The following is a 24,627-nucleotide window of genomic DNA, read 5'->3' as shown; positions in this document are numbered from 1 at the left end:
AGCTAGAAGCCGGGCTCTTGGCTGGCGAGTGCAGTGGTGGTGGTGGCCTCTTCTGCCTCCATGGCAGCACTAAGGAGCAGCGAGCCAAGCAGTAAGGAGTAGAGAGCAGGGGTCCCAGACTGTGAGAGGTATGTTTGACTGCAGGCTTAGGCCCGATCCCCCTGGGATCAGCAGTCATATATCCCCCGAGGGGTCCCAGACTGCGAGAGAGTGCAGGCTGGACTGAGCCTCCCCACCCCCCACCCCCCCGCCCCCAAGTGCAGGAATTTCATGCACTGGGCCTCTAGTATTTATATAAAATGTAATTCTTTGCTTATCTGAAATTCAAATTTAACTGGGCATCCTATACTTTATTTAGCAACTCAAACCCTGCTTGCAATGTATATGCTTCCTTCTTCCATCTGATAGAGAGTCACTGTGTATGGATTTCTTTTGCTATGATAGGGACTGGGGTGGCACTCTACATGAGTTCTTAGCCTAAAGCTCACCACCAATTGTATAGAGTCCTTGTATATCTTAGTTGAAAATTGAAGAGAGAAATAAGATAAGTGTTGACCAGGGTGGGTGGGGGTCAATGGTACAAATATGAACACCTTTCCAAGCTTTTTCACCCTTCCTCTGTCCCCATCTCTCAAACCCAATGGCCTTTCAATGTAGTTAATTATCTATTCAAGGCTTTTGCTCCTCTAGAAAGCTTTGCTTGGGCATAGTCACTAAATGTCATTTTACTCTTGTGATCACTGTAGTAATTAAGATAAATTCAGATACCTTACATTTCTATGGTATTTTATAATTGACACTAGAGGCCCGGTGCACAAAAATTTGTGCACTTGGGTGGGTCCCTCAGCCTGGCCTGTGCCCTCTCGCAGTCTGGGACCCCTTGGGGGATGTCCACCTGCTGGCTTAGGCCCGCTCCCTGGGGGACTGGGCCTAAGCTGGCAGTCAGACATTTCTCTGGCAGCCTGGGAGCCCTCGGGGGATGTCCACTTGCCAGTAGGGAGCAGGCCTAAGCTTCAGTCGGACATTCTTAGTGCTGCTGAGGAGGCGGGAGAGGCTCCCACCACCACTGCTGTACTGGCAGCCATCAGCCTGGCTTGTGGCTGAGCAGAGTTCCCCCTGTGGGAGGGCACTGATCACCAGGGGGCAGCTCCTGCATTGAGCATTTGCCCCCTGGTGGTCAGTGTATGTCATAGTGGCCAGTCATTCCCAGTCATTCTGCTGTTAGGGTCAATTTGCATATTACCCTTTTATTATATAGGATAGAGGCCTGGTGCATGGGTGGGGGCTGGCTGGTTTGCCCTGAAGGGTGTCCTGGATCAGGGTAGGGGTGCTGCGGGGGTGCCTGGCCAACCTGGGTGAAGGGCTGAGGGCCATTTTCAGACTGGCCACACCCCTTTCATGGTGGGGGTCCCCACTGAAGTGCCTAGCCAGCCTGGGTGAGGGGCTGATGGCAGTATGCAGGCTGGCCACAGCCCCTTCAGGGTGTGGGTCCCTGCTGGGGTGCCTGGCAATCCTGGGTGAGGGGCTGATGGTTGTTTGCAGGCTGGCCAAGCCTCCCAGAGGGGGCCCTCACACCATGAGGGTGTGGCCAGACTAGGTGAGGGGCTGATGGCTGTTTGCAGGCTGGCCACAGCCCCTTCAGGGTGGGAGTCCCCACTGGGGTGCCTGGCCAGCCTGGGTGAGGGGCTGATGGCTGTTTGCAGGCTGGCCAAGCCCCCCAGTGGGGGCCCTCACTCCATGAGTGTGTGGCCAGCCTGGGTGAGGGGCTGATGGCTGTTTGCAGGCTGGCCACAGCCCCCAGCCACCCAAGCTCCCAGTGGAGGCTGGCTGGAAGCAGGTATCTGGGATTTATTTATCTTCTATAATTGAAACTTTGTTGCCTTGAGCAGAGCCCACAGCCAGCCAGGGCAGGCGGGAAGCTTGGCTTCGTCTATCACCGGGGGCAACCAAGCCTCCTGCTTGCTCCAGCTCTGTGGCTGCTGGCCGCCATCTTGGCTGGGTTAATTTGCATATAGTCGCTCTGATTGGCTGGTTGGCATGGATGGTGAGCATGGCTTGAGAGTGTAGCGGAGGTATGGTCAATTTGCATGTTTCTCTTTTATCATATAAGATTCTTTTATAAATCCTAACTGCCAATCATTTATATACCAGTATTCATTTCCCTCCATTTTTTGTAAATGCTGTGTATCATGTGCCTCTTTTGAATTGCCCACTATGCTTTGTCACTTCCTTGAATCTGTACATTTGTCAATGGATTAGGAGCTACACTACTGTCCTGATAATTAAAGTCTTTTAAACACATACATCTTTCCTAGCTTTCAAACTATTTAAAAATACTTTCTAAATTTATCATGAACTCTTTTCTCCTTTTATTTCCCCCCAGAATCTGCAGTTTATTATACTTTCCCCTAACATTATGTCTTGGGATTTCAAACACTTCCTCTCACCATTACTTGGTTGTGACAACTTCCTGGACTTTTTTCTTTTTTTTTTTAATTGATTTTTCACAGAGAGGAAGGGAGAGGGATAGAGAGTTAGAAACATCGATGAGAGAGAAACATTGATCAGCTGCCTCCTGCACATCCCCTAATGGGGATGTGCCTGCAACCAAGGTACATGCCCTTAGCCAGAATCGAGTGCAAGAAGAAAGAACACTACGCCCATTTGCAAGTGACAGAAACAATAAATTTGGGCACTCTCATTTCAGTACACAGGGAAAATAGGAACTCTTAACAGTATGTCCTCTCCAAATGGGTCAACATGGTAAGAAAATGTCATTCTCTGATAAAAGATAAATAAGAATAATGCAACCAAGGTACATGCCCTTAGCCTTGAGTCCGCAGGCTGACGCTCTATCCACTGAGCCAAACCAGTCAGGGCTTCCTGGGCTTTTTAGAACTGTTTCTACAATATGGGTAAATTGGCTGAGGGGCTCTCTCATGATATCCATGGGACAATTTCCCCCATAAAATTCATGGGCTGTTTATACTATTAAGCCTGGGAGCCAGAGGATTGGGATTCAAATCCTAACTGCCAAATAGTAAGTTGCTAACTTCTTAAAGCCTCAGTTTCCTCACCTATAAAATGGAAGCCTAGCACCTACCTCATTGGGTTTTTGTGAAGGTTAAGTCAAATATCTATAATAATAAAAAACATGCTAATTAGACTGGACATCCTTCCGGGCGTCCTTCCGGACTACCTTCAGGATGAAGCTGGGTAGCGGGGGGAGGGGACTGAGCCCCTTGCACGAATTTTATGCATCAGGCCTCTGGTTGCATGTAAAGCACTTAATACTGTCTAGGAGTAAGCAAGTGATACCTGGTGACTGCTATTATGTGGGCATCTCAGAGGCCTTTCTACTGCTCCCCCCTCCGCCTTCCCCCCTCCCCCCTCCCCATTTTGAGAATATTTATGAATTTATTTAAGTCAAACTGACAACATACGCTGGGGATCAAGACCTCAAATGCTCCCTCTACTGCTTATTGAACACTGATTATGATCACAGTTGTAGGATATGTTGCAGAATGTGTAGTCCCAAATCATGCAGTATCTTCTATAGATGGCAAGAATCTTTCATAGATATCATGTCTTCACACTCCTTATGGGAATATGAGGAGAATGGTTTATTATTTATTATTCAGACTCAGAAGCTATTCAGGCTAAACTAATTTCAGGTGAATAACACAATTGCAACCATAGACCAGGTGGTACCTTTTAAATGAGTATGAATAGAAATTTACCTTTACTCCATACTATTTTCAATATATCAATCAATTGTTGAACTTTGGAGAAATAACTTAGTCCCGTCATTAACATACCTGTAAACGTAAGGGGTGAATTCTGAAGATAGCTGATCTTATTTATCTTTTATCAGAGAATGACATTTTCTTACCATGTTGACCCATTTGGAGAGGACATACTGTTAAGAGTTCCTATTTTCCCTGTGTACTGAAATGAGAGTGCCCAAATTTATTGTTTCTGTCACTTGCAAATGGGCGTAGTGTTCTTTCTTCTTGCACTATTTCCTGAGCTTCCCAGACTGGAAACTGGTTTGTTCATAGAATAGAAGAAAGCATGTTTAGGTTATGGTGCTTGAGAATATGTCCTTTTTTTTTTTTTTTTTTTTTTTTTTATTCAGGTCTATAAACTGATTTTGGAATGCATAGAAAAGAAATGCATCTAACAGACTTTCACTGTGGTAGAGTAACAGGGCTATGAGCTGTTGTGGAGTTAGGCAAGATCTAAATTTTCTAATTTGTTTTCCAATTAAGAAATTACATTGCTTTGCCATTGTTCTCAGACTAGGAGTAGATATGTTCTGTTCCTTATACTACCTTATTGTTTATTTTGCAGATCCGTTGTTTACTGTGTCAAGTGAGCAAGACCACACACAGGCAAATGTCCAAGCATTCCTGAGTCGAAGCAGACTGGTAGGTCTAATTCATTCCCTAAGACAGTTTAATGAACCTGAGCCATCTATTGTGGCTGTGCTGATAAGATTGATTTATCGCCCTGGCTGGTGTGGCTCAATTGGTTGGGCATTGAAAGTGTTGCTGGTTTGTTTCTTGGTCAGGGCACATGCCTGGGTTGTAGGCTTGATCCTCAGTATGGGGCGTGCAGGAGGCAGCTGATCAATGTATCACTCTCATATTGATGTTTCTCTCCCCTTCTCCCTGTTCCTTCCTCTCTCTCTAAAAATCAATTTAGCCCTAACCGGTTTGGCTCAGTGGATAGAGCGTCGGCCTGTGGACTGAAAGGTCCCAGGTTCGATTCTGGCCAAAGGCATGTACCTTGGTTGCGAGCACATCCCCAGTAGGAGGTGTGCAGGCGGCAGCTGATCGATGTTTCTCTCTCATAGATGTTTCTTTTTTTTTTTTTTTTAAATATATTTTATTGATTTTTTTACAGAGAGGAAGGGAGAGGGATAGAGAGTTAGAAACATTGATCAGCTGCCTCCTGCACACTTCCTACTGGGGATGTGCCCGCAACCAAGGTACATGCCCTTGACCGGAATTGCACCTGGGACCTTTGAGTCCGCAGGCCGACGCTGTATCCACTGAGCCAAACCGGTTAGGGCTTATAGATGTTTCTAACTCTCTATCCCTCTCCCTTCCTCTTTGTAAAAAATCAATACAATATATTTTTTAAAAAAATCAATTTAAAACAAATCTTTAAAACAAATCTCCACTGGTTTTTATGTTCTACAGAAATTACTTTGTCTTGATTACTAGGGGACAAAGACATCTTGATACTTGTGGCCCAGTGTGGGGATTAATTAACTAGTCTATACTAATAAAAGGGTAATATGCTAATTAGACCAGATAGACAGAATGTCTTCCGGATGTCATTCCAAATGTCCTTCCTGACAAAGCTGGGGCCCAGGCGGTGCCGCCCGGGGTCCCGGGTGCCTGCCGAGGCAAAGCTGCCCAGGTCCTGGGTGCCTCCGGCTTGCCAGAGGAGAGAAGCCTGGGTCCCGGGTATGGGGGCCGAGATAGAGGTGGTTAGGGGTGATCAGGCAGGCAGGAAAATGGTTAGGGGTATGCAGGCAGGCAGGCAGGTGAGCGGTTAGGATCCAGCGGTCCCAGATTGCAAGAGGGATGTCCCTGCAGGATCAGGCCTAAACTGGCAGTCAGACATCCCCTGAGGTGTCCTGGATTGCGAGAGGGTGCAGGCTGGGCTGAGGGACCTGCCCGCCCTGTGCACGGATTTCGTGCACCGGGCCTCTAATAATGAATAAAGGACTCATTATAACCTAATTTATTTAAATGGGGAAAGTGATATATACCTGTATTAAAAGAATTCAAGAAGTACAAAAGCGTATACAATATGAAGTAAATTCTAGCCCTCTGTTCCCTTTACATAATCATTCATTGTCATTAGTTTCTTGGGTATTCTTCCAGAGATATTCTATGTATATACCAATAACCCTTCTTTCTGTGCCAGATACACTCTTTTTTATCCTTTAAAAACAGTTTGCAATGTAAGTGAAAGGCTTTAGAAAATCTGATGGCATAATTTTGTCCTTTTTCTCCCTGCCTAACATTAGAGGAAAGTTCCCAGGTTTAGGACTATGTTCAGTAACCTGATCCATTACCCAAGGCATTCTCTATATTGGAGCAAGGCAGATCCCGTCCCACCATTCATCAGTCGGGAATGGAGGGGACATGAGCAGAAACGGAGAGAAACCCTCCAGCAACTTGGCATGTAAGTGTCTAGTAGCTTCAGCTGCTTCTCATGTTTTTAATAAATGCATTTTTCATATTAAAAATATTTATTTATTTTGCATTATTTTAAAATGTATAATTTTGATGCTATACCTAGGCCAGTGGACCCCAAATTCTCTCTTAACCCCTTTAATCAAACCAGGCCTGATGCAGGAGCAGTGGTTATAGGTTTATTGGTTAGCAGATGGTCTCAGAAGATTGGCGTGAATCTATACTAATAAAAGGGTAATATGCTAATTAGGGTGGACATCCTTCTGGACAAAGCCGCAGTGGCTGCCCAAGGCACAGGCAAGCCGTGGATGGTGGCTGCCACTGCCAGGGCCGGCCCGAGGCTCAGGCAGGCCGCGGATGGCGGCTGCCGCTGCGAGGGCCTGAGGTTCAGGCAGCTGTGGTGGCCAGCAGTGGCAGCAGCAGAGGCATGATGGGGGCATCGCCTTCCCCTGATCGGCCAGTTGCTCCTGCAGATGGAGGCCAGACTGCGGCTTAGGCCCGCTCCCCCGGGGAAGCAGGCCTAAGCTGTCAGTAGGACATCCCCTGAGGGCTCCCAGACTGTGAAAGGGGGCAGGCTGGATTGAGGGACCCCCTCCCCGCCAGTGCATGAATTTTCATACACTGGGCCTCTAATATATATATATATATATATATATATATATATATATATATATATATATATTGACATCTTGCCACCACAGGTGGAGGTGACTGAATTTGTTGTTCCTTTGATTCATCTTAGAAATTGGATGTGTACTTTTCTGGTAGTATCTAAATATGTTTTGGAGACTTGTAGCCAAAGCACCTTCACAGACAAGTGTCCTGAATTCCTTATTCTTTTGACTATTTACTAGTTCATACCTAGTAAACATTTTTTTTAAATGCTGTTTTTTCAGCCTGGATATCAAAAGTTGTCTTTTAAAACTTTGTTATTCTCATGTGCTATTAATTAAAAGTAGGCTTTTTTTTAAAAAAAAATGTGGGATTTTATAAATTGACTCCTTTCTTGTTTTTTTTTTTTTAAATAAATCAAGTAATTCATTTATTTTTTTAAAAAGAACTTTAAATTTTATTCTTCAATTACAGTTGACATTCAGTATTACTTTGTACTCATTTCAGGTGTACAGCATGGTGGTTAGATTACCATATACTGTACAAAGTGGTCCCCCCAATATTTCCAGAACCCACCTGGCACCATACATAGTTTTTATAATTTTGTTGACTATATTCCCTGTGCTGTACTTTACATCCCCATGATTATTTTGTAACTACCAATTTGTACTTCTTAATCCCTTCAACCTTTTTCATCCAGTCCCCGAACCCTTCTCCCCTCTGGCAACCATCAGTCTGTTCTCTGTGTCTATGACAATTGACTCTTTTCTTAACTCTCACTTCCTTTTGTTAATTCCAGGTTCCCTGGCTCAGGGAAAGTCAGTCAGATGTATGTTATAGAAGACTTTGCTCTCAGTCTGAAATACACTTGTATCTCCTACTTTATAGACATAAAAATATTAAATAGAAATGGTATTTGGAAATATGTTAGACTTGAATAATGTTTTCCTGCTTTATTTTAGATGTGACACTTCTTTTCAAATGCCTAAAGAAGTTTATGAAGATCCTGATGTTACTGGGAAGAATCGCTATAAATATTTTGAAAGGTAGAAAGTAATTACTAAGAATATGAGCCCTGATATTAGTAGAGAACCTCTTTATGATAATGAGAGTTGCTATCATTTTTAAGTGCATATAGTGTGCCAGGCACTACTTTAAGTGCTTTACATATATATTTTAAATTTTCACAACAGAAATGTAGGTTAGGATATATTATCCCAATTTACCACTAAGGAAGCTGTAACCAAGAGAGGATAATAAATTACTCATGCTCACCTAAGTTAGCAAGTGACAGAGCTGGGATCCCAACTAAGTCTGCCTGACTTCAAGGCAACAGTGGGGCCTTGACTTACGAGTGTCCCGACTAACAGGTTTTTTCGAGATATGAGCCGTCTCTTGGCTGGCCGATTTTTTGCTTTGAGTTGTGAGCTAAAATTCAGGTTACATACGAGCCAGCTTCAGATACCCCACGGCTAGTTGGCGCAGCAAACTAGTGATTTGTCAAATCACAGTGATTTGACATACGAGTAATTTGAGTTATGAGCTCCGCCACGGAATGAATTAAACTCGTAAGTCAAGGCCCCACTGTACGTAACTGTAAATAAGAATGTATATTTGAAAAAAAAAAAAAAGTCATCACATGAAGTGAGATATACTAGAGACAGCATGACAGTCATAGTGCAGGGAAAATTGTTAAAAGGTAGTAAATAGATGACATTTGCTCTCTTTGTGTGAATGTTGCCAACACTAACATGGTTCAAGATTCACTTTGTTTCATTTGTGATTAATACTCAAGAGATAATCATATACTCAGATCAAATTAATGTAAGATGAATACTTCCCTGTAGGTCTTACCTGAGTTAGAAAAATAGGCTTGGTATATCTAAATGAGCTTCCTCAAGAAAGAAAATTTGTAGTCCACATTATTATTTATGAGCAAACTCCTTATGGACACTTTATGATGTTGACTTTTTCAGAGAAATATTAAATTCTTAACATAGTATACTCAATTCCTAGACTTTTGAGGGGAAATTTTAAAAACTAAATCATTGGGAATGTCAGAATGTCTCAGGGCTCTTGAGAAGTTTCTGGAAGCTAATGACCGGCTGAAGCCCAACGATAGAGCATTGCTTCTCAAAGTGTTCCTTGTTTCCCACCTGCAGAGGAAACACGGCGACGATTGTTTAAAGTACAGCTTCATTGGCTCTGCCATGTATCTGCTGCATCCCCTCGTCTAGACTTGGGACTTTGCATTTTGAACAAGAATCTCTCCCCTCCCTAATGATTTTATGTACGTCAAAAGTTTGAGGATTACTGACATAGGGGATATTCAAGCTCCGTGGGAGCAAACAGAGTGCACACAATGTAGAAGTCCCACATGTTTGTATTTTCCTTTCGTCCCCAGGCCGTTCCTTCCATTCTTTCAGCAGATGCCACCCCCTGTTGCTTTGGCATCAACCAAGTAAGTAACCATTATTTTAAAACTTTTTCTCTAGTTTTTTTATTTATCGTTTGCTTCCATATTTGTTTCCAGAAACTAGTTTTCTAAATCAATATTTTTCAAACTGAATCACAAACCATTAGATGTCATGAAATCTGCTAGGGGGTCATGAGTAGCATTTTGAAAAGTGAAATAGAATAAATAGCCCAAATCATCAGCCATCTGGAGGGTAAGTTGTTTTTTAGTTATAATTTTTGTTTTGGATAGATGTATACATGTATGTTCATATGTATATAATGGTTATGATGTAAATGTACTTTTCATTATGAGTGATGGTAAAAATAAAGTTAAAAATGCTTTAAATGTTCTTTTTTGCTTTCCTGAAACACACACTTATTTGACAATAGTTTATCAAGAAAGGTAATTCATCATGAAATATTTTTTGAATACTAGAATTCTAATCTACATAAAACAATGTGTTATGCAAAAATAAATCATACACGGTTTCTGTCCCACAAGGGAGTGAACCAGGGTGAGAGTGAAGTAACGGACAAGGCCTGAATCTGGGATTAATGTGCAGTTCCCCAGTTTTTTATTTTAAGGTAAAGCTGCAGGTTAGGTGAAATTTCCCATTAAAAATCTAATTTTTGCTATGCTCTTTTCTGTGTCAATATAACTTAATATTTCTATGAGAGGAAAAAAATCCAAGGTATTCATGAAATGATCAGGAAAAGAAACCTTTTTTAAGGTCTCAAATTTCTGAATAGAAATTTAGACAGGGCTTGGCTTTCAAACAAGGATTTGGTTACTCCTAGTGATATAGCATCTTATGAATAAAATATATGTTATAAAATGTCTGTAGTCTGCAAGGCAATTGTCAATTATATTCCCAATTCTCCTCTGATTTTTTAAGAGTATGTGTGGACACCTTAGGCTCTTATATAGAAGGAGAATAGATGCTCTGCTCTCCCCCTAGACAGAACAACTTTGTGTGCTGTCATTTTACCTGGGGACAGCTGTAGACAGGTTTTCCATGAAATGCTTTGTTTGAGCAAAGGGGGAGCTATGAGACAGGTGGATTCTTTGGTAATTCTTTAAAAGCAGGCTCACTGGATCACCTGCTTTGGGAGTCATAATTACTTTAGGTCTACAAGTTGTTCAGTTAACTGAGGGGAGTTCTGAGGTCTACATTGATGAACACTGGGTGTCTCACTCCTTCGTAAATAGCTGTGACATAAAGGATAAAGATTCCCTCTGAGAGTTCAACCTGATAGTTGGCACGCTAGGTAGTCTCTTCTCTGTCTTTCTTACAAGTGTTTAAAGAATGAATCAGTATCTCTGACTGAAGTCAACTCTGGGATTCTGGTGGGGTTGAGTTTCTGAGTAGTGAAGATAATTCTACCTTATACACTTGTCTGGGAGCGAGCTGGGCTTCTCCAGCCACCCCTTTTCATGGATAGCTGTTGAAGTTGTTACTTTGGATGCCATGTAAGCATCTTGGCAAAAGAATAAAAAGCCAATGTTCAATGGAGGTCTCCAGTTCCACATGTAGGAGCTTGGAAGTTGCCACTCTGTCCTAACAATAAGTATAAAGCTGAAGAGACTGAAAAATCAATAGTTTTTCTTGGATCCATAGAGAAGGGAGAACACAGGGCAAACTGCTGCCCCAAGATTAGAGAGAGAGTCAGATGAACATGGGGAGTAATGCCTTCCCAGAAAAGAGATTAATGAGTATAGAAACTGCCCTGGGAACCAGCCACAGGTAGGAAAACCTGAACTATAGTTGATTAATTGTTGGAGACTCATTATGGAAAACTCTGATAATTAAAAACTTTGGGAGGACCCAGTTATGGGGAACTTTCACAATTTTGTGAGATTTTCCTTCAGGAGCTCAACAAGTCTCTTATAATAAATATTAGAGAAAAGTCTTCTCATGTTTCTGGTGGAGGGAAGGCAGGGGATGAAACCATTCTGAAATATGCCAGAGCACTCTGTTCTTCTAAGCAAGGTCAGCTTTTAGTAGAAACTACGTAACCACAGCCTAATCTGCTGGGTTGTGACCAGAGCCTAACTGATAATAAGGTAAATACTATCCAACTCCACCTCCGTCTAGCCATAAGGGGAGGGGAGGACTGAGAAACACTCAGGAAGTTCACCGTCCAGAGGATCACTAGAAGACTGAGATCTAATCATAGGACAATAGAATGCTTCCTCTCCCCACATCTTACCACCATATTGCTAAAGGCCTACTATTTACAGTTCTTCTTGTTCAGTACATCATGTCTATCTGTCAAGTAATCAAAGGCATACCAAAAAGCAAAAAAGACAATTTGTAGAGAGCATAAACATAAGAGCCAAACATGGCAGGAATGTTGGAATTACCAGACAGTGATTTGCAACAATTACACTTAGCAAGCTAAGGTCTCTAATGGATAAAGTAGACAGCAAGATCAGATTTCCAAACAGAGATATGGAAATCTTAAGAAAGAACACACACACACACACACACACACACACACACAGATAAAAAACACTGTAACAGAAAGGAAGAATACCTTTGAGGAGCTCATTAATTGACCGGACATAGCTGAAGAAAGAATCCCTGAGCTAGAGGGTATATTCATGAAAACATCTAAAACTGAAAAGCTAAGAGAACAAAGGCTCAAAAACCCCCAGAATATTCAAGAAAATGTGAACAGCTACAAAGGTGTAACATACATGTAATGGGAATACCAAGAGAAGAAAGAGGGAAAGGAACAGAGAAATATCTGAAACAATAATGAATGAGAATTTCCCCAAATTAATACCAGCCACCATACTACAGAGTCAGGAAGCACAGAGAACACCAAACAGGATAAATGCACACAAAAACCCCACAAAAAAACAAAAACACAGACGCATATATTTTCAAACTAAAGAAAATCAACAATAAAAAAAAAATTCTGACAGAAGTCAGAGGACAAAAATACATGATCTATAGAGGAACAAAGATAAGAATTACATCTCAGAAACCATGCAAGCAAGAAGGGAGAGAAGTGAAAATTTAAAGTGTCGAGAAAAAAAATCCATCAACCTAGAATTCTGCATTCTGCAAAATTATACTTCAAAAGTGAAGGAGAAATAAAGACTTTCTCAGGCAAATAACAATTGAGAGAATTTGTAGCCATTGGACCTACCTTTTAAGAAATGGTAAAAGAAGTTATTTAGAGAGAAGGAAAATAGTATAGGCCAGAAACTTGGATCTATGTAAAGAGAAGAGGGTCAAAGATAAGATAAATGAAGGTAAAATAAACACTTTTACTTTTCTTAATTGATCTAACATATGACAGGTTGTTCAAAATAATATTAACAGTATATTTGATTATGTGTGCTTGTGTATATATTTTATGTCAGAATGAATGAAACAGCTCAGCCAGCATGGCTCAGTGGTTGAGCATTGACCTATGAACCAGGAGGTCATGGTTCGATTCCCAGTCAGGGCGCATGCCTGGGTTGCCGGTTCGATCCCAGTGTGGGGCATGCAGGAGGCAGCCAATTGATGGTTCTCTCCCATCATTGATGTTTCTATCTCTCTCTCCCTCTCCCTTCATCTCTAAAATCAATAAAAATACATTAAAAAAAAAAGAATAGATGAAACAACAAGAACCAATATATCTTGTCAACACAAAACCCATTTTAAATATAAAGACATGAATAGATTAAAAGTAAGTGGATGGAGAAAAAATATATACCATACTAACACTAATTAAAAGAAAGCAGCAGCAATTATAATTTTAGATAGAGCAGACTTCAAAGCAAGAAAAATTATCAGGGATAAAGAGAAATAGATTAGTCTACTATTATAGTTGGTGACTTGAACATCCTTCTATCAGAAATGGACACATCTAGCAGGCAGAAAAATCAGTAAGGCCCTAGTTGAACTCAACACCACCATCAATCAACTGAATATAATTGATATTTATAGGCGACTTCATCCAAAAACAGCAGGATACATTCTTATTAAACTTACATGTAACATTCACCAAGGTAGACCACATTCTGGGCTATAAAACACAATTTAACAAACATAAAAGCATAGAAATTATACCATGACCACAATAGAAGTAAACTAGAAATTAATAATAAATAACTGAAAATCCCCCAAATACATAAAGATTAAACAAAACATTTCTATATAACACGTGGGTCAAAGAAGAAATCTCAAGAGATATGAAAATAATATTTTGAACTAAATGAAAAAGACAATACAACTTATTAAAATTTGTGGAATGCAGTGAAAGCAGTACTTAGAAGGAAATTTATAGTACTGAAAGCATATATCAGAAAGAAGAAATATCTAAAATCAATCATCTAAGCTTTCACCTTGGGAAACTAGAAAAAGAAGAGCAAATTAAATCTAAAGGAAGCAGAAGAAAAGAAATAATAAGAATTAGAGTATAAATCAATGGAATTGATTAAGGAAATCAGTAGAGAAAATCAACAAAACCAAAAGCTGATTCTTTGAAAAAGATCACTCAAATTGATGAGCCTCTAACCAGGCTAATTAAGAAGAAAAGAAAAAAAAAGGCCAGCATTGTCTTAATACCAACAGCAGACAAAGACATTTTTTTTTAACAAAGAAGAAAATTACAGACTAATGTATCTAATAATCATAGGCATAAACAATCTCGAGAAAATATTTAAAAAGTATTTGATGGTATCCAATACTCATTCGTGATAAAAGAAAAGAAAAGAAAAGAACCCCCAATAAACTAATAATAGAGGAGAATTTCTTCAACATGTACAAAAATCTACATCATACTTAATGGTGAGAAACTCGAAGCTTTCCCAGTAAGATCAGGAATAAGGCAAGAATGTCCCCTCTCTCCACTCCTTTTCAACATTGTACTGGAAGTCCTAGCCAATGCAATGAGACAAGAAAAGGAAATAAAAGGTTTACCAATTGGGAAGGAAGAAATAAAACTGTCTTTGTTAGCAGACGAATGTTTATCTGTGTAGAATATGACAGAATTGACTAAAAAAACCCTCCTGGAACTAACAAGTGATTATAGCAAGGTTGTAGGAAACAAGGTTAATATACAAAGGTTAATTTTTTCCTATATATTAGCAACAAACAAGTAGAATTTTAAATTAAAAACACAATACCATTTACATTAAGATCCAAAAAATGAAAAAACTTAGATATAAATTTAATAATATATATAAGACCTATGTGAGGAAAACTGCAAAACTTTGATGAAAGAAATCAAAGGACTAAGTAAATGTAGAGATAGTCCATGTTCATGGATAGGAAGATTCAATATTATCAAGATGTCAGTTCTTCCCAGCTTGAGCTATAGATTCAATCTCAACCAAAATCCCCACAAGTTATTTTGTTGATATAAAAAAACTGATTCTAGAACTTATATGAAGAGGCAAAAGACCCAGAATAGTTAGCACAGTATTGAAGAAGAACAAAATTGGGGACGACACTACCTGACTTCAAGACATATTATGAAGTTGTAATCAAGGCAATGTGGTATTAGGGAAAGAAAAGGCAAATAGGTCAGTGAAGTGGAACAGAGGGCCTAGAAATAGACCCATATAAACATAATAAACTGATATTTGACAAAGAGAACAATAGAGCAAGGTCAGTCTTTTTAACATATGGTCCTGGAACAACTAGATTGTCCACACTGAAAAAAAAAAAAAATCTTGTCCAGCCAGCGTGGCTCAGTGTTTGAGAAGCAACCTATGAACCAGGAGGTCACGGTTGGATTCCTGGTCAAGACACATGTCCAGGTTGCAGGCTCAATCCCTAGTAGGGGGTGTGCCAGGGTTGCAGGAGGCAGCCAATCAATGATACTGATTATTGATGTTTCTACCTCTCTCTTCCTCTCTGAAATCAATAAAATATATATATATATATATATATATATATATATATATATATATATATTAAAAACAACTTAATCTGAACACAGACCTTACACCCTTCACAAAATTTAACTCAAAATGAATCACAGACTTCAATGTTGAATGCAAAACTATAAAACTCTTAGAAGGCAACATAAGGGAAAAACTAGATAACCTTGGGTATGTCAATGACTTTTTTGACACAACACCAAAAGCATGATCCATTAAATAAGTGATAGATAATCTGGACTTCATTAAAATTTAAAACTTCTGATCTATTATAGACAATGTCATTAGGATAAGACAAATTACAGAATAGGAGAAAATATTTGCAAAAGGCATCCTATATAATAAAACCATAATATGCAAATCAACTGAAAGGTGGAATGACCAGTCACTATGACATGCACTGACTATCAGGGGGCAGATACTCAATGCAGAAACTGCCCCCTGGTGGTCAGTGCGCTCCCACAGGGGGAGGGCAACTCAGCCAGAAGTCAGGCTCACAGCTGGCGAACACAGTGGTGGTGGTGGGAGCCTCTCCTGCCTCCATGGCAGAGCTAAGGACCCCTTGGTGGATGTCCGCCTGCCCGCTTAGGCCCACTCCCCGCCACTGAGGGGTCTTGGATGTGAGAGGGAGCAGGCCGAGCTGAAGGAACACCTCCCACCCCTTTCTGCAGTGCACGAATGTCATGCACCGGGCCTCTAGTATTTAATAAAGGACTATTATCCAAAACATGCAAAAAAACACAAACACCCTCCTAAAACTCAACAATAAGAAAACAACCTGATTTTAAAAATGGCAAAAGACCTTAACAGACACCTCACCAAAGAAGATTAACAGATGGCAAATAAGCATCTGAAAAGATGGTCTACATCATATGTCATCAGGGAAATGCAAATTCAAACAATGAGATACCACTACACTCCCATCAGAATGGACAAAATCTAGAACACTGGCTGCATCAAATGTGGAGCAATAGGAACTCTCATTCATTGCTGGTGGGAAACAAAATGCTACAGTCACTTTGGAGATAGTTTGGCATTTTTTTACAAAAATAAACATACTTTTACCATATGATCCAGCAATTGTACTCCTTGGTATTTACCCAAAGGAGTTGAAAACTTATGTCCACAAAAAACCTGCATCCAGATGTTTACTGAAGCTTTATTCATAATTGCCAAAGCTTGGAAGCAACCAAAATGTTCTTCAGCAGGTGAATGGATAAATTGAAGTACATCAAGACAATGGAATATTATTTAGCACTAAAAAAAAAAAAAAGAGCTGTCAAGCCATGAAATGACAGAGAAGAAAATAAAATTACTACTAAGAGAAAGAAAACAATTGAAAAGGCTCTATACTGTATGATTCTAACTATATGACATTCTGGAAAATGTACAACTATGGAGATTAATAAAAACAAAAATTTGTTGCCAGTGTTTGGGGTTGGGGAGGAATTAATAGGGGGAGCACAGAGGATTTTTAGGGTAAGGAAAATACTTTGTATGATGCTGTAGTGGTGGACATATGTTGTTATACATGGATACATATATGTAAGAATTTGTCCAAACCCATAGAATGTACAACACCAACATTGAGCCCTAATGTAAACTCTGGACTTGGGGTGACTACGCTATGTCAATGTAGGTTCATCACTTCTAACAAATGTACCACTCTGGAGAGTGATGTTGATAATGGGGCAGCTATGCATGTGCCCCTACGCAGAGTGTATTGTATATGGGAAATCTCTGTACCTTCTCAATTTTGCTGTGAACCTAAAACAGCTCTAAAAATATTGTCTTTAAAAAATAGAAACATTCAGTAGAGCACAGACTAACAGAACAGGATTTGGTAGCTTTGTGAGGTCCCTCTTTGTGTGTAGTTTTGTTGGGGTGGAAGGGAAAATCTAGAAGGCCATGGTGTGGCCGACTGTGCATGCTCCTGGTGCCTGGACGGTAGTGAAGGAGGCAGGGCCTGGACTGAGGGAATAGAGCAGCGGTAAGGACACCAGAGCCAGAGTGAGTGTGTCTGAGGACGGGATTCAGGACAAAGCTGGGCTCAAGCCAAAGAGGGAGCAGATGTGGGGTCTCTCTGGTTTGGGGTCCTGATTGAGGTTGGGAATAGGTGGGAAAGAGATTATTCATTGCTCTTTCTTATTCAGATTTTGTTCTCCCTAAACCAACTGAAATGGAAAAAGGGAGTAGGTTGGAAAAATAACAAGTTAGTTAGGAAAGAAACTGTATTAAGTTACCATAGACTTCTGGGACATTAGCATTCCTCCTTTGTATCCTCTCCTCCGACCCACCTGGAAACATGCCATGTGATCAGAAACCTTAGTCAGAAGGATTCATTAGGTTTTATCATAATCTCAGCACATTCAATCAGATGGTTGAAATGTGTAACTATTTAATTTGGAAGACAAGAATTCTCTTGATTCAAGCTAATGGCATTATAATATAATAATATTCATATTATTCATATTTGGAATGACATAAAGCAGATTTGAAATTATTTCCTGAAGTAGAAATTATAGTAGAATAATTTCTGCTGAAAGCATAAGAAACTAGGAATACTATGTTATCTAACATGTTAGAATTCTTAGCAACTGCTGAAAAAAATGAAATCATTTTTATAATTCAACATTACAATTCAACATTAAAAATAATTTAAAGCACTGATCTTTTACAGGTCCAACCTCCAAACAGGGGCTTCTTTCTAACGGCTTGAGGTGCATTTTTCTTAGAGTTAAACTGTCTATGCTGTGCTCACATATAAGCACTTCCCATTGCCTTGCTTTTTCAAAACGGAAATCTCTCTCTTATTTTGTCATATTTGGTTATTTGTTTATGTAATTTAAGCAATTCTTCTACCAACTTTAAAATGTTTTTGTTTAAATATATATATATATATATATATATATATATATATATATATATATATTTTTTTTTTCTCCTTATTTTCAAACTAGTACATGTCTAGGTTAAAATAAGTTTCAAAATTCAGAAAACTATAAACATGAAAAAATTTTCTCTATAATCCTACCATTCAGAAATAACTGCTGTTATTATCTTATTGTATACCATCTAGGCATTTTCTATGCACAAAACAGTTTTTAAAAACATAAAAATGTACTATATTATGATACTGCTTAATAGTGTCCTCTCTTTCTACTTTATATTAAATCTTAGACATTTTTGTATGTCTATACATATTAGATTACATTGTTACTTTTAATTGTAGCATAAATTCTATTATGGGTATACCATATTATTTTAAACAATTCTTCTATTGATGGTGATCATTTAAGTTTGTAATTTTTTACTCTTATAAATGATACTTTATGAACATGTTTGCTTGTATCTTTGTACACTTGTCCAGTTATTTCCTAGGATAAATTCCTAGGAGAACAATTGCTGGGGCAGAAGGGTACTTTAAGGGTTTGATATATATATATAGAGAGATATATATACATATATATATATACATATGTATATATATGTATATATATCCATATATATATATCAATTTCATGCTAATTGGGTTGTAGCTATTTGTATTTCCAGCAACAGATTATGAGAATTCCTGTCTTTTTCACAACTTCATCAATGCTAGGTGCTTTCAATTTTTAAAATCTTTACCTATAACAATAAAAGCATAATATGCTAATTAGACTGGACATCCTTCCTGCTGGAGAAAGCTGCAGTGGGCGGGGCCATGGCAGTGTTGGGAGGAGGCTGGGACCAATGCCCTTACATGAATTTTGTGCATTGGGCCTCTAGTGTGATATAATAAAATAGCATCTTGCTGTTTTAACTTACTTTTTTTTGATTACTAGTTATGTTCATTATCTTTTCATAGGTTTTTTAGAAGTTTTACTCTGTTTTGTGAATTTACCCATTTTTCTGTGGATATCTGTCTTATTGATTTACAAGAGCTTTTTATATAGAAGGCTGCTTATTTTTTTATTGCTTAAAATATTACAAAGAGTAGTACATTTGTCTTCTTTTTTTTTTCCCCCTTGACCTTCCCCCAGCCTCCCCTACCCCCCAGTGTCCTGTGTCCATTGGTTATGCTTATATGCATGCATACAAGTCATTTGGTTAATCTCATAACACCGCCCCCCCCCTCCCCTCCCCCCGGCCTTCCTGCTGTAGTTTGACAGTCTGCTTAATGCTGCTCTGCCTCTGTATCTATTTTTGTTCATCAGTAGTTTATAATGGTTTTTATTATCCATAAATGAGTGAGATCCTGTGGTATTTTTCTTTCATTGACTGGCTTATTTCACTTAGCATAATGATCTCCGGTTCCATCCATGCCATTGCAAATGGTAAGAGTTCCTTCTTTTTTATAGCAGCATAGTATTCCATCGTGTAGATATACCACAGTTTTCTAATCCATTCATCTGTTGATGGGCACTTAGGCTGTTTCCAAATCTTAGCAATGGTAAATTGTGCTGCTATGAACATAGGGATGCATATATCCTTTCTGATTGGTGTTTCTGGTTTCTTGGGATATATTTCTAGAAGTGGGATCATTGAGTCAAATGGGAGTTCCATTTTTAGTTTTTTGAGAAAGCTCCATACTGTCTTCCATAGTGGCTGCACCAGTCTGCATTCACACCAGCAGTTCACGAGTGTTTCCTTTTCTCTGCATCCTCTCCAGCACTTGTTGTTTTTTGATTTGTTGATGATAGCCATTCTGACAGGTGTGAGATGGTATCTCATTGTCGTTTTGATTTGCATCTCTTGGATGATTAGTGACTTGGAGCATGTTTTCATATGTCTCTTGGCTTTCTGAATGTCCTCTTTTGAAAAGTGTCTATTTAGGTCCTTTGCATATTTATTTATTTATTTATTTATTTATTTATTTTTGCCTGGCATTATTCTACAAGTTTTATTTATTTATTTATTTATTTATTTATTTATTTATTGCTTAAAGTATTACAAAGAGTATTACATATGTCTCCTTTTTTTCCCCCCTACCCTTGACAATCCCCTGGCCTCCCCTACCCCCCAGTGTCTTATGTCCATTGGTTATGCTTATATGCATGCATACAAGTCCTTCGGTTGATCTCTTACCCACCCTCCTCCTGCCCTCCCACCTTCCCCGGCCTTCCTGCTGTAGTTTGACAGTCTGTTCGAGGCAGCTCTGCCTCTGTATCTATTTTTGTTCATAAGTTTATAATGGTCTTTATTATCCATGAATGAGTGAGATCATGTGGTATTTTTCCTTCATTGACTGGCTTATTTCACTTAGCATAATGCTCTCCAGTTCCATCCATGCCGTTGCAAATGGTAAGAGTTCCTTCTTTTTTACAGCAGCATAGTATTCCATCGTGTAGATGTACCACAGTTTTCTAATCCATTCATCTGCTGATGGGCACTTAGGCTGTTTCCAGGTCTTAGCTATGGTGAATTGTGCTGCTATGAACATAGGGGTGCATATATCCTTTCTGACTGGTGTTTCTGGTTTCTTGGGATATATTCCTAGAAGTGGGATCACAGGGTCAAATGGGAGTTCCATTTTTAGTTTTTTGAGGAAACTCCATACTATCTTCCGTAGTAGCTGCACCAGTCTGCATTCCCACCAGCAGTGCACCAGTGTTCCTTTTTCTCCACATCCTCTCCAGCACTTGTCCTTTGTTGAATTGTTTTTTTTTTTATTTATTTTTATTTTTTTTTATTTATTGCTTAAAGTATTACAAAGGGTATTACATATGTGTCCATTTTATCCCCCCGCCCTAGACAGTCCCCTAGCCTCCCCTATGCCTGAATTGTTGATGATAGCCATTCTGACAGGTGTGAGATGGTACCTCATTGTTGTTTTGATTTGCATCTCTCGGATGATTAGCGACTTTGAGCATGTTTTCATATGTCTTTTGGCTTTCTGAATGTCCTCTTTTAAAGGTGTCTGTTAAGGTCCTTTGCCCATTTTTTGATTGGACTGTTTATCTTCCTTTTGTTGAGTTGTATGAGTTCCCTATAAATGTTAGAGACTAGACCCTTATCAGTGATAACATTGGCAAATATGTTCTCCCAGGCAGTGAGCTTTTTTGTTATTTTGTTGATGGTTTCTTTTGCTGTGTAGAAACTTTTTATTTTGATGTAGTTCCATTTGTTCATTTTCTCTTTAGTTTCCAATGCACTAGGAGATGTATCGGTGAAGAAATTGCTTCGGCATAAGTCTGAGATTTTGTTGCCTTTGGATTCCTCTAGTATTTTTATGGCTTCCTGTCTTACATTTAAGTCCTTTATCCATTTTGAGTTTATTTTTGTGTATGGTGTAAGTTGGTGGTCTAGTTTCATTTTTTGCATGTATCTGTCCAATTTTCCCAGCACCATTTATTTAAGAAACTGTCTTGATTCCATTGTATGCTCTTACCTCCTTTGTCAAATATAAATTGAGCCTATTGGTTCGGGTCGATTTCCTGATTCTCTATTCTATTCCATTGTTCTATATGTCTGTTCTTGTGCCAGTACCAGGCAGTTTTGAGAATAGCTTTGTAATACAGCTTGATATCTGGTATTGAGATCGCACCTACTTTGTTCTTCTTCTTCAGGATCGCTGCAGCTATTCGGGGTCTTTTTTTATTCCCGATGAATTTTTGGAGAGTTCGTTCTAGGTCTGTGAAATGTCGTTGGTATTTTATGGGGCGTGCGTTGAATTTATAGATTGCTTTGGGTACTATGGACATTTTAATGATGTTGATTCTACCAATCCATGAACATGGTATGTTCTTCCATCTGTTTATGTCTTCCACTATCTCTTTTTTCAACATCCTATAGTTTTCTGAATAGAGGTCTTTTACCTCTTTAGTTAAGTTTATTCCTAGGTTTTTAAATTTTTTTGGTGTGATGGTAAATGGGATTGCTTTTTAAGTCTTTCTTTCTGTAAGTTCATTATTAGTGTATAGAAATGCCATAGATTTCTTGGCATTAATTTTGTATCCTGCTACATTGCCGAATTCATTTATTAAGTCTAATAGTTTTTTGATGGAGTCTTTAGGGTTTTTTATGTACAATATCATGTCATCTATGAATAAGGACAGTTTTACTTCTTCATCTCCAATTTGGATGCCTTTTATTTCTTCTTCTTGTCTAATCGCAATGGCTAACACTTCCAGTACTATGTCGAACAGGAATGGTGAGAGTGGGCATCCCTGTCTTGTTTCTGTTCTTAGGGGAAATGGTTTTAGTTTTTGCCCATTGATTATGATGTTGGCTGTGGGTTTGTCATATATGGCTTTTATTATGTTGAGGTATGATCCTTCTATTCCCACTTTGCTGAGAGTTTTGATCAAAAATGGGTGTTGGATTTTGTCAAATGCTTTTTCTGCATCAATTGATATGACTATGTGGTTTTTATCTCTCAATTTGTTTATGTGATGTCTTACGTTTATTGATTTGCAGATATTGTACCATCCTTGCATCCTTGGGATAAATCCTACTTGGTCCTTGTGTATGATCTTTCTGATGTACTGCTGGATCTGATCTGCTAGGATTTTGTTGAGGATTTTGTTATCTATGTTCATGAGGGGTATTGGCCTGTAATTCTCTTTCATTGTGTTGTCTTTATCTGGTTTTGGTATGAGGGTGATGCTGGCTTCATAGAATGAGCTTGGAAGTGTTCCTTCCTCTTGAATTTTTTGGAATAGTCTGAGGAGGATAGGTTTTAGTTCTTCCTTGAATATTTGGTAAAACTCCCCTATGAAGCCATCTGGCCCTGGGCTTTTGTTTGCTGGAAGCTTTTTGATTACTGCTTCAATTTCTTCCATAGTTATTGGCCTATTGAGATTTTTAGATTCTTCATGATAAGTTTTGGAATGTTGTATTTTTTCTAGGAATATGTCCATTTCCTCCAGGTTGTCTAGTTTGTTGGAATAGAGTTGTTCATAGTATTTTTTAACAATCCTTTGTATTTCTGTGGGGTCTGTTGTTATTTCTCCTCTTTTATTTCTGATTTTCTTTATTTGGGTCCTTTCTCTTTGCTTCTTGGTGAGCCTGGCTAGAGGTTCATCAATCTTGTTTATCCTTTCAGAGAACCAGCTCTTGGTTTTGTTGATCCCTTGCATTGTTTTTTTGTTCTCTATGTCGTTTATCTCTGCTCTAATCTTTATTATTTCCTTCCTTCTGCTTACACTGGGCTTTTCTTGTTGCTCTCTTTCTAGCTCTTTGAGTTGTAGGGTTAGGTAAGTGGTGGGCAAACTCATGAGTCAACAGAGCCAAATATCAACAGTACAATGATTGAAATTTCTTTTGAGAGCCAAATTATTTAAACTTAAATTATATAGATGGGTACATTGTTATTAACTTAATTAGGGTACTCCTAAGGCTTAGGAAGAGCCACACTCAAGGGGCCAAAGAGCCGCATGTGGCTCGCAAGCCACAGTTCACCGACCATGGGGTTAGGTAATTTATTATCATTGTTTCTTGTTTTTTGCAGTAGGCTTGTAGAGCTATGAACTTCCCTCTCAAGACTGCTTTCGCTGTGTTCCATAGGTTTTGGATTATTGTGTTTTCATTGTGGTTTGTTGCCATGATGGTTTTTATTTCTTCTTTGATCTCTCTGGTAACCCAGTCATTGTTTAATAGCATGCTATTTAGTCTCCATGTGTTTGATTTTTCTGGATTGTTTTTATTGTAGTTGATTTCCAGTTTTATGCCTTTGTGATCTGAGAAGATGCTTGATATGATTTCTATCTTCTTGAATTTGAAGAGACTTTGCCTGTGACCCAATATATGGTCTATCTTTGAAAATGACCCATGTGCACCTGAGAAGAATGTATATTCTGTGGCTTTGGGATGAAATGTTCTGAAGATGACAATTAATTCCATCTGATCTAGTGAGTCATTTAGGATTGGTGTTTCTTTGCTGATTTTTTGTCTAGAGGATTTGTCCAATGGTGATAGTGAGGTATTAAAGTCCCCTACTATGATTGTATTGCTGTCAATCTCTCCCTTATCTCCTCCAGAATTTTTTCATGTATTTGGATCCTCCTATATTGGGTGCGTATATGTTTACCAGAGTTATTTCTTCTTGTTGGATTGCTCCCTTTAGTATTATGAAGTGGCCTTCCTTATCTCTTTTTATGTCCTTCACTTTGAGATCTAATTTGTCAGATATAAGTATTGCTACCCCAGCTTTTTTTTTTCATTTTCATTCACCTGAAACTTTTTTCCTCTCTTCACCATCAATCTGTGTGCGTCTTTTTTTCTGAGGTGGGTTTCCTGTAGACAGCAGATATATGGGTCATGTTTTCTTATCCACTCAGTTACCCTATGTCTTTTGATTGAGGCATTTATTCCATTTACATTTAAAGTTATTATTGATAGATACTTGTTTGTCGCTATTTTTATTCTTTACCCTTGTGTTCCTTCCTCGTTTCCTATTTTTTCTTTTTACAGTAGACCCTTTAGCATTTCTTGCATTGCTGGTTTGGTGGTATTAAACTCCCATAGTCCTTT

General features: G+C 39.0%; 1 protein-coding gene across 3 annotated transcripts in view; it reads left to right on the top strand.

Moving 5' to 3' along the window:
- CFAP91 (cilia and flagella associated protein 91) overlaps positions 1-24,627 on the top strand; it is a 75,953-nt gene that overhangs the window by 2,274 nt on the left and 49,052 nt on the right. For all 3 annotated transcript variants that reach the window (XM_081086892.1, XM_081086890.1, XM_081086891.1), the window contains exons 2-5: positions 4,354-4,430; positions 6,047-6,204; positions 7,790-7,873; positions 9,232-9,288. In XM_081086892.1, the coding sequence (XP_080943018.1) occupies positions 4,354-4,430; positions 6,047-6,204; positions 7,790-7,873; positions 9,232-9,288 (376 nt within the window). The remainder of the gene's footprint in view (positions 1-4,353; positions 4,431-6,046; positions 6,205-7,789; positions 7,874-9,231; positions 9,289-24,627) is intronic.

Source organism: Myotis nattereri, assembly GCF_964212035.1.
Source record: "Myotis nattereri genome assembly, chromosome: 3".
Taxonomy (NCBI): domain Eukaryota; kingdom Metazoa; phylum Chordata; class Mammalia; order Chiroptera; family Vespertilionidae; genus Myotis; species Myotis nattereri.
The sequence above is the reverse complement of the archived record's forward strand: the minus strand, read 5'-3'. Positions and strand labels throughout refer to the sequence as shown.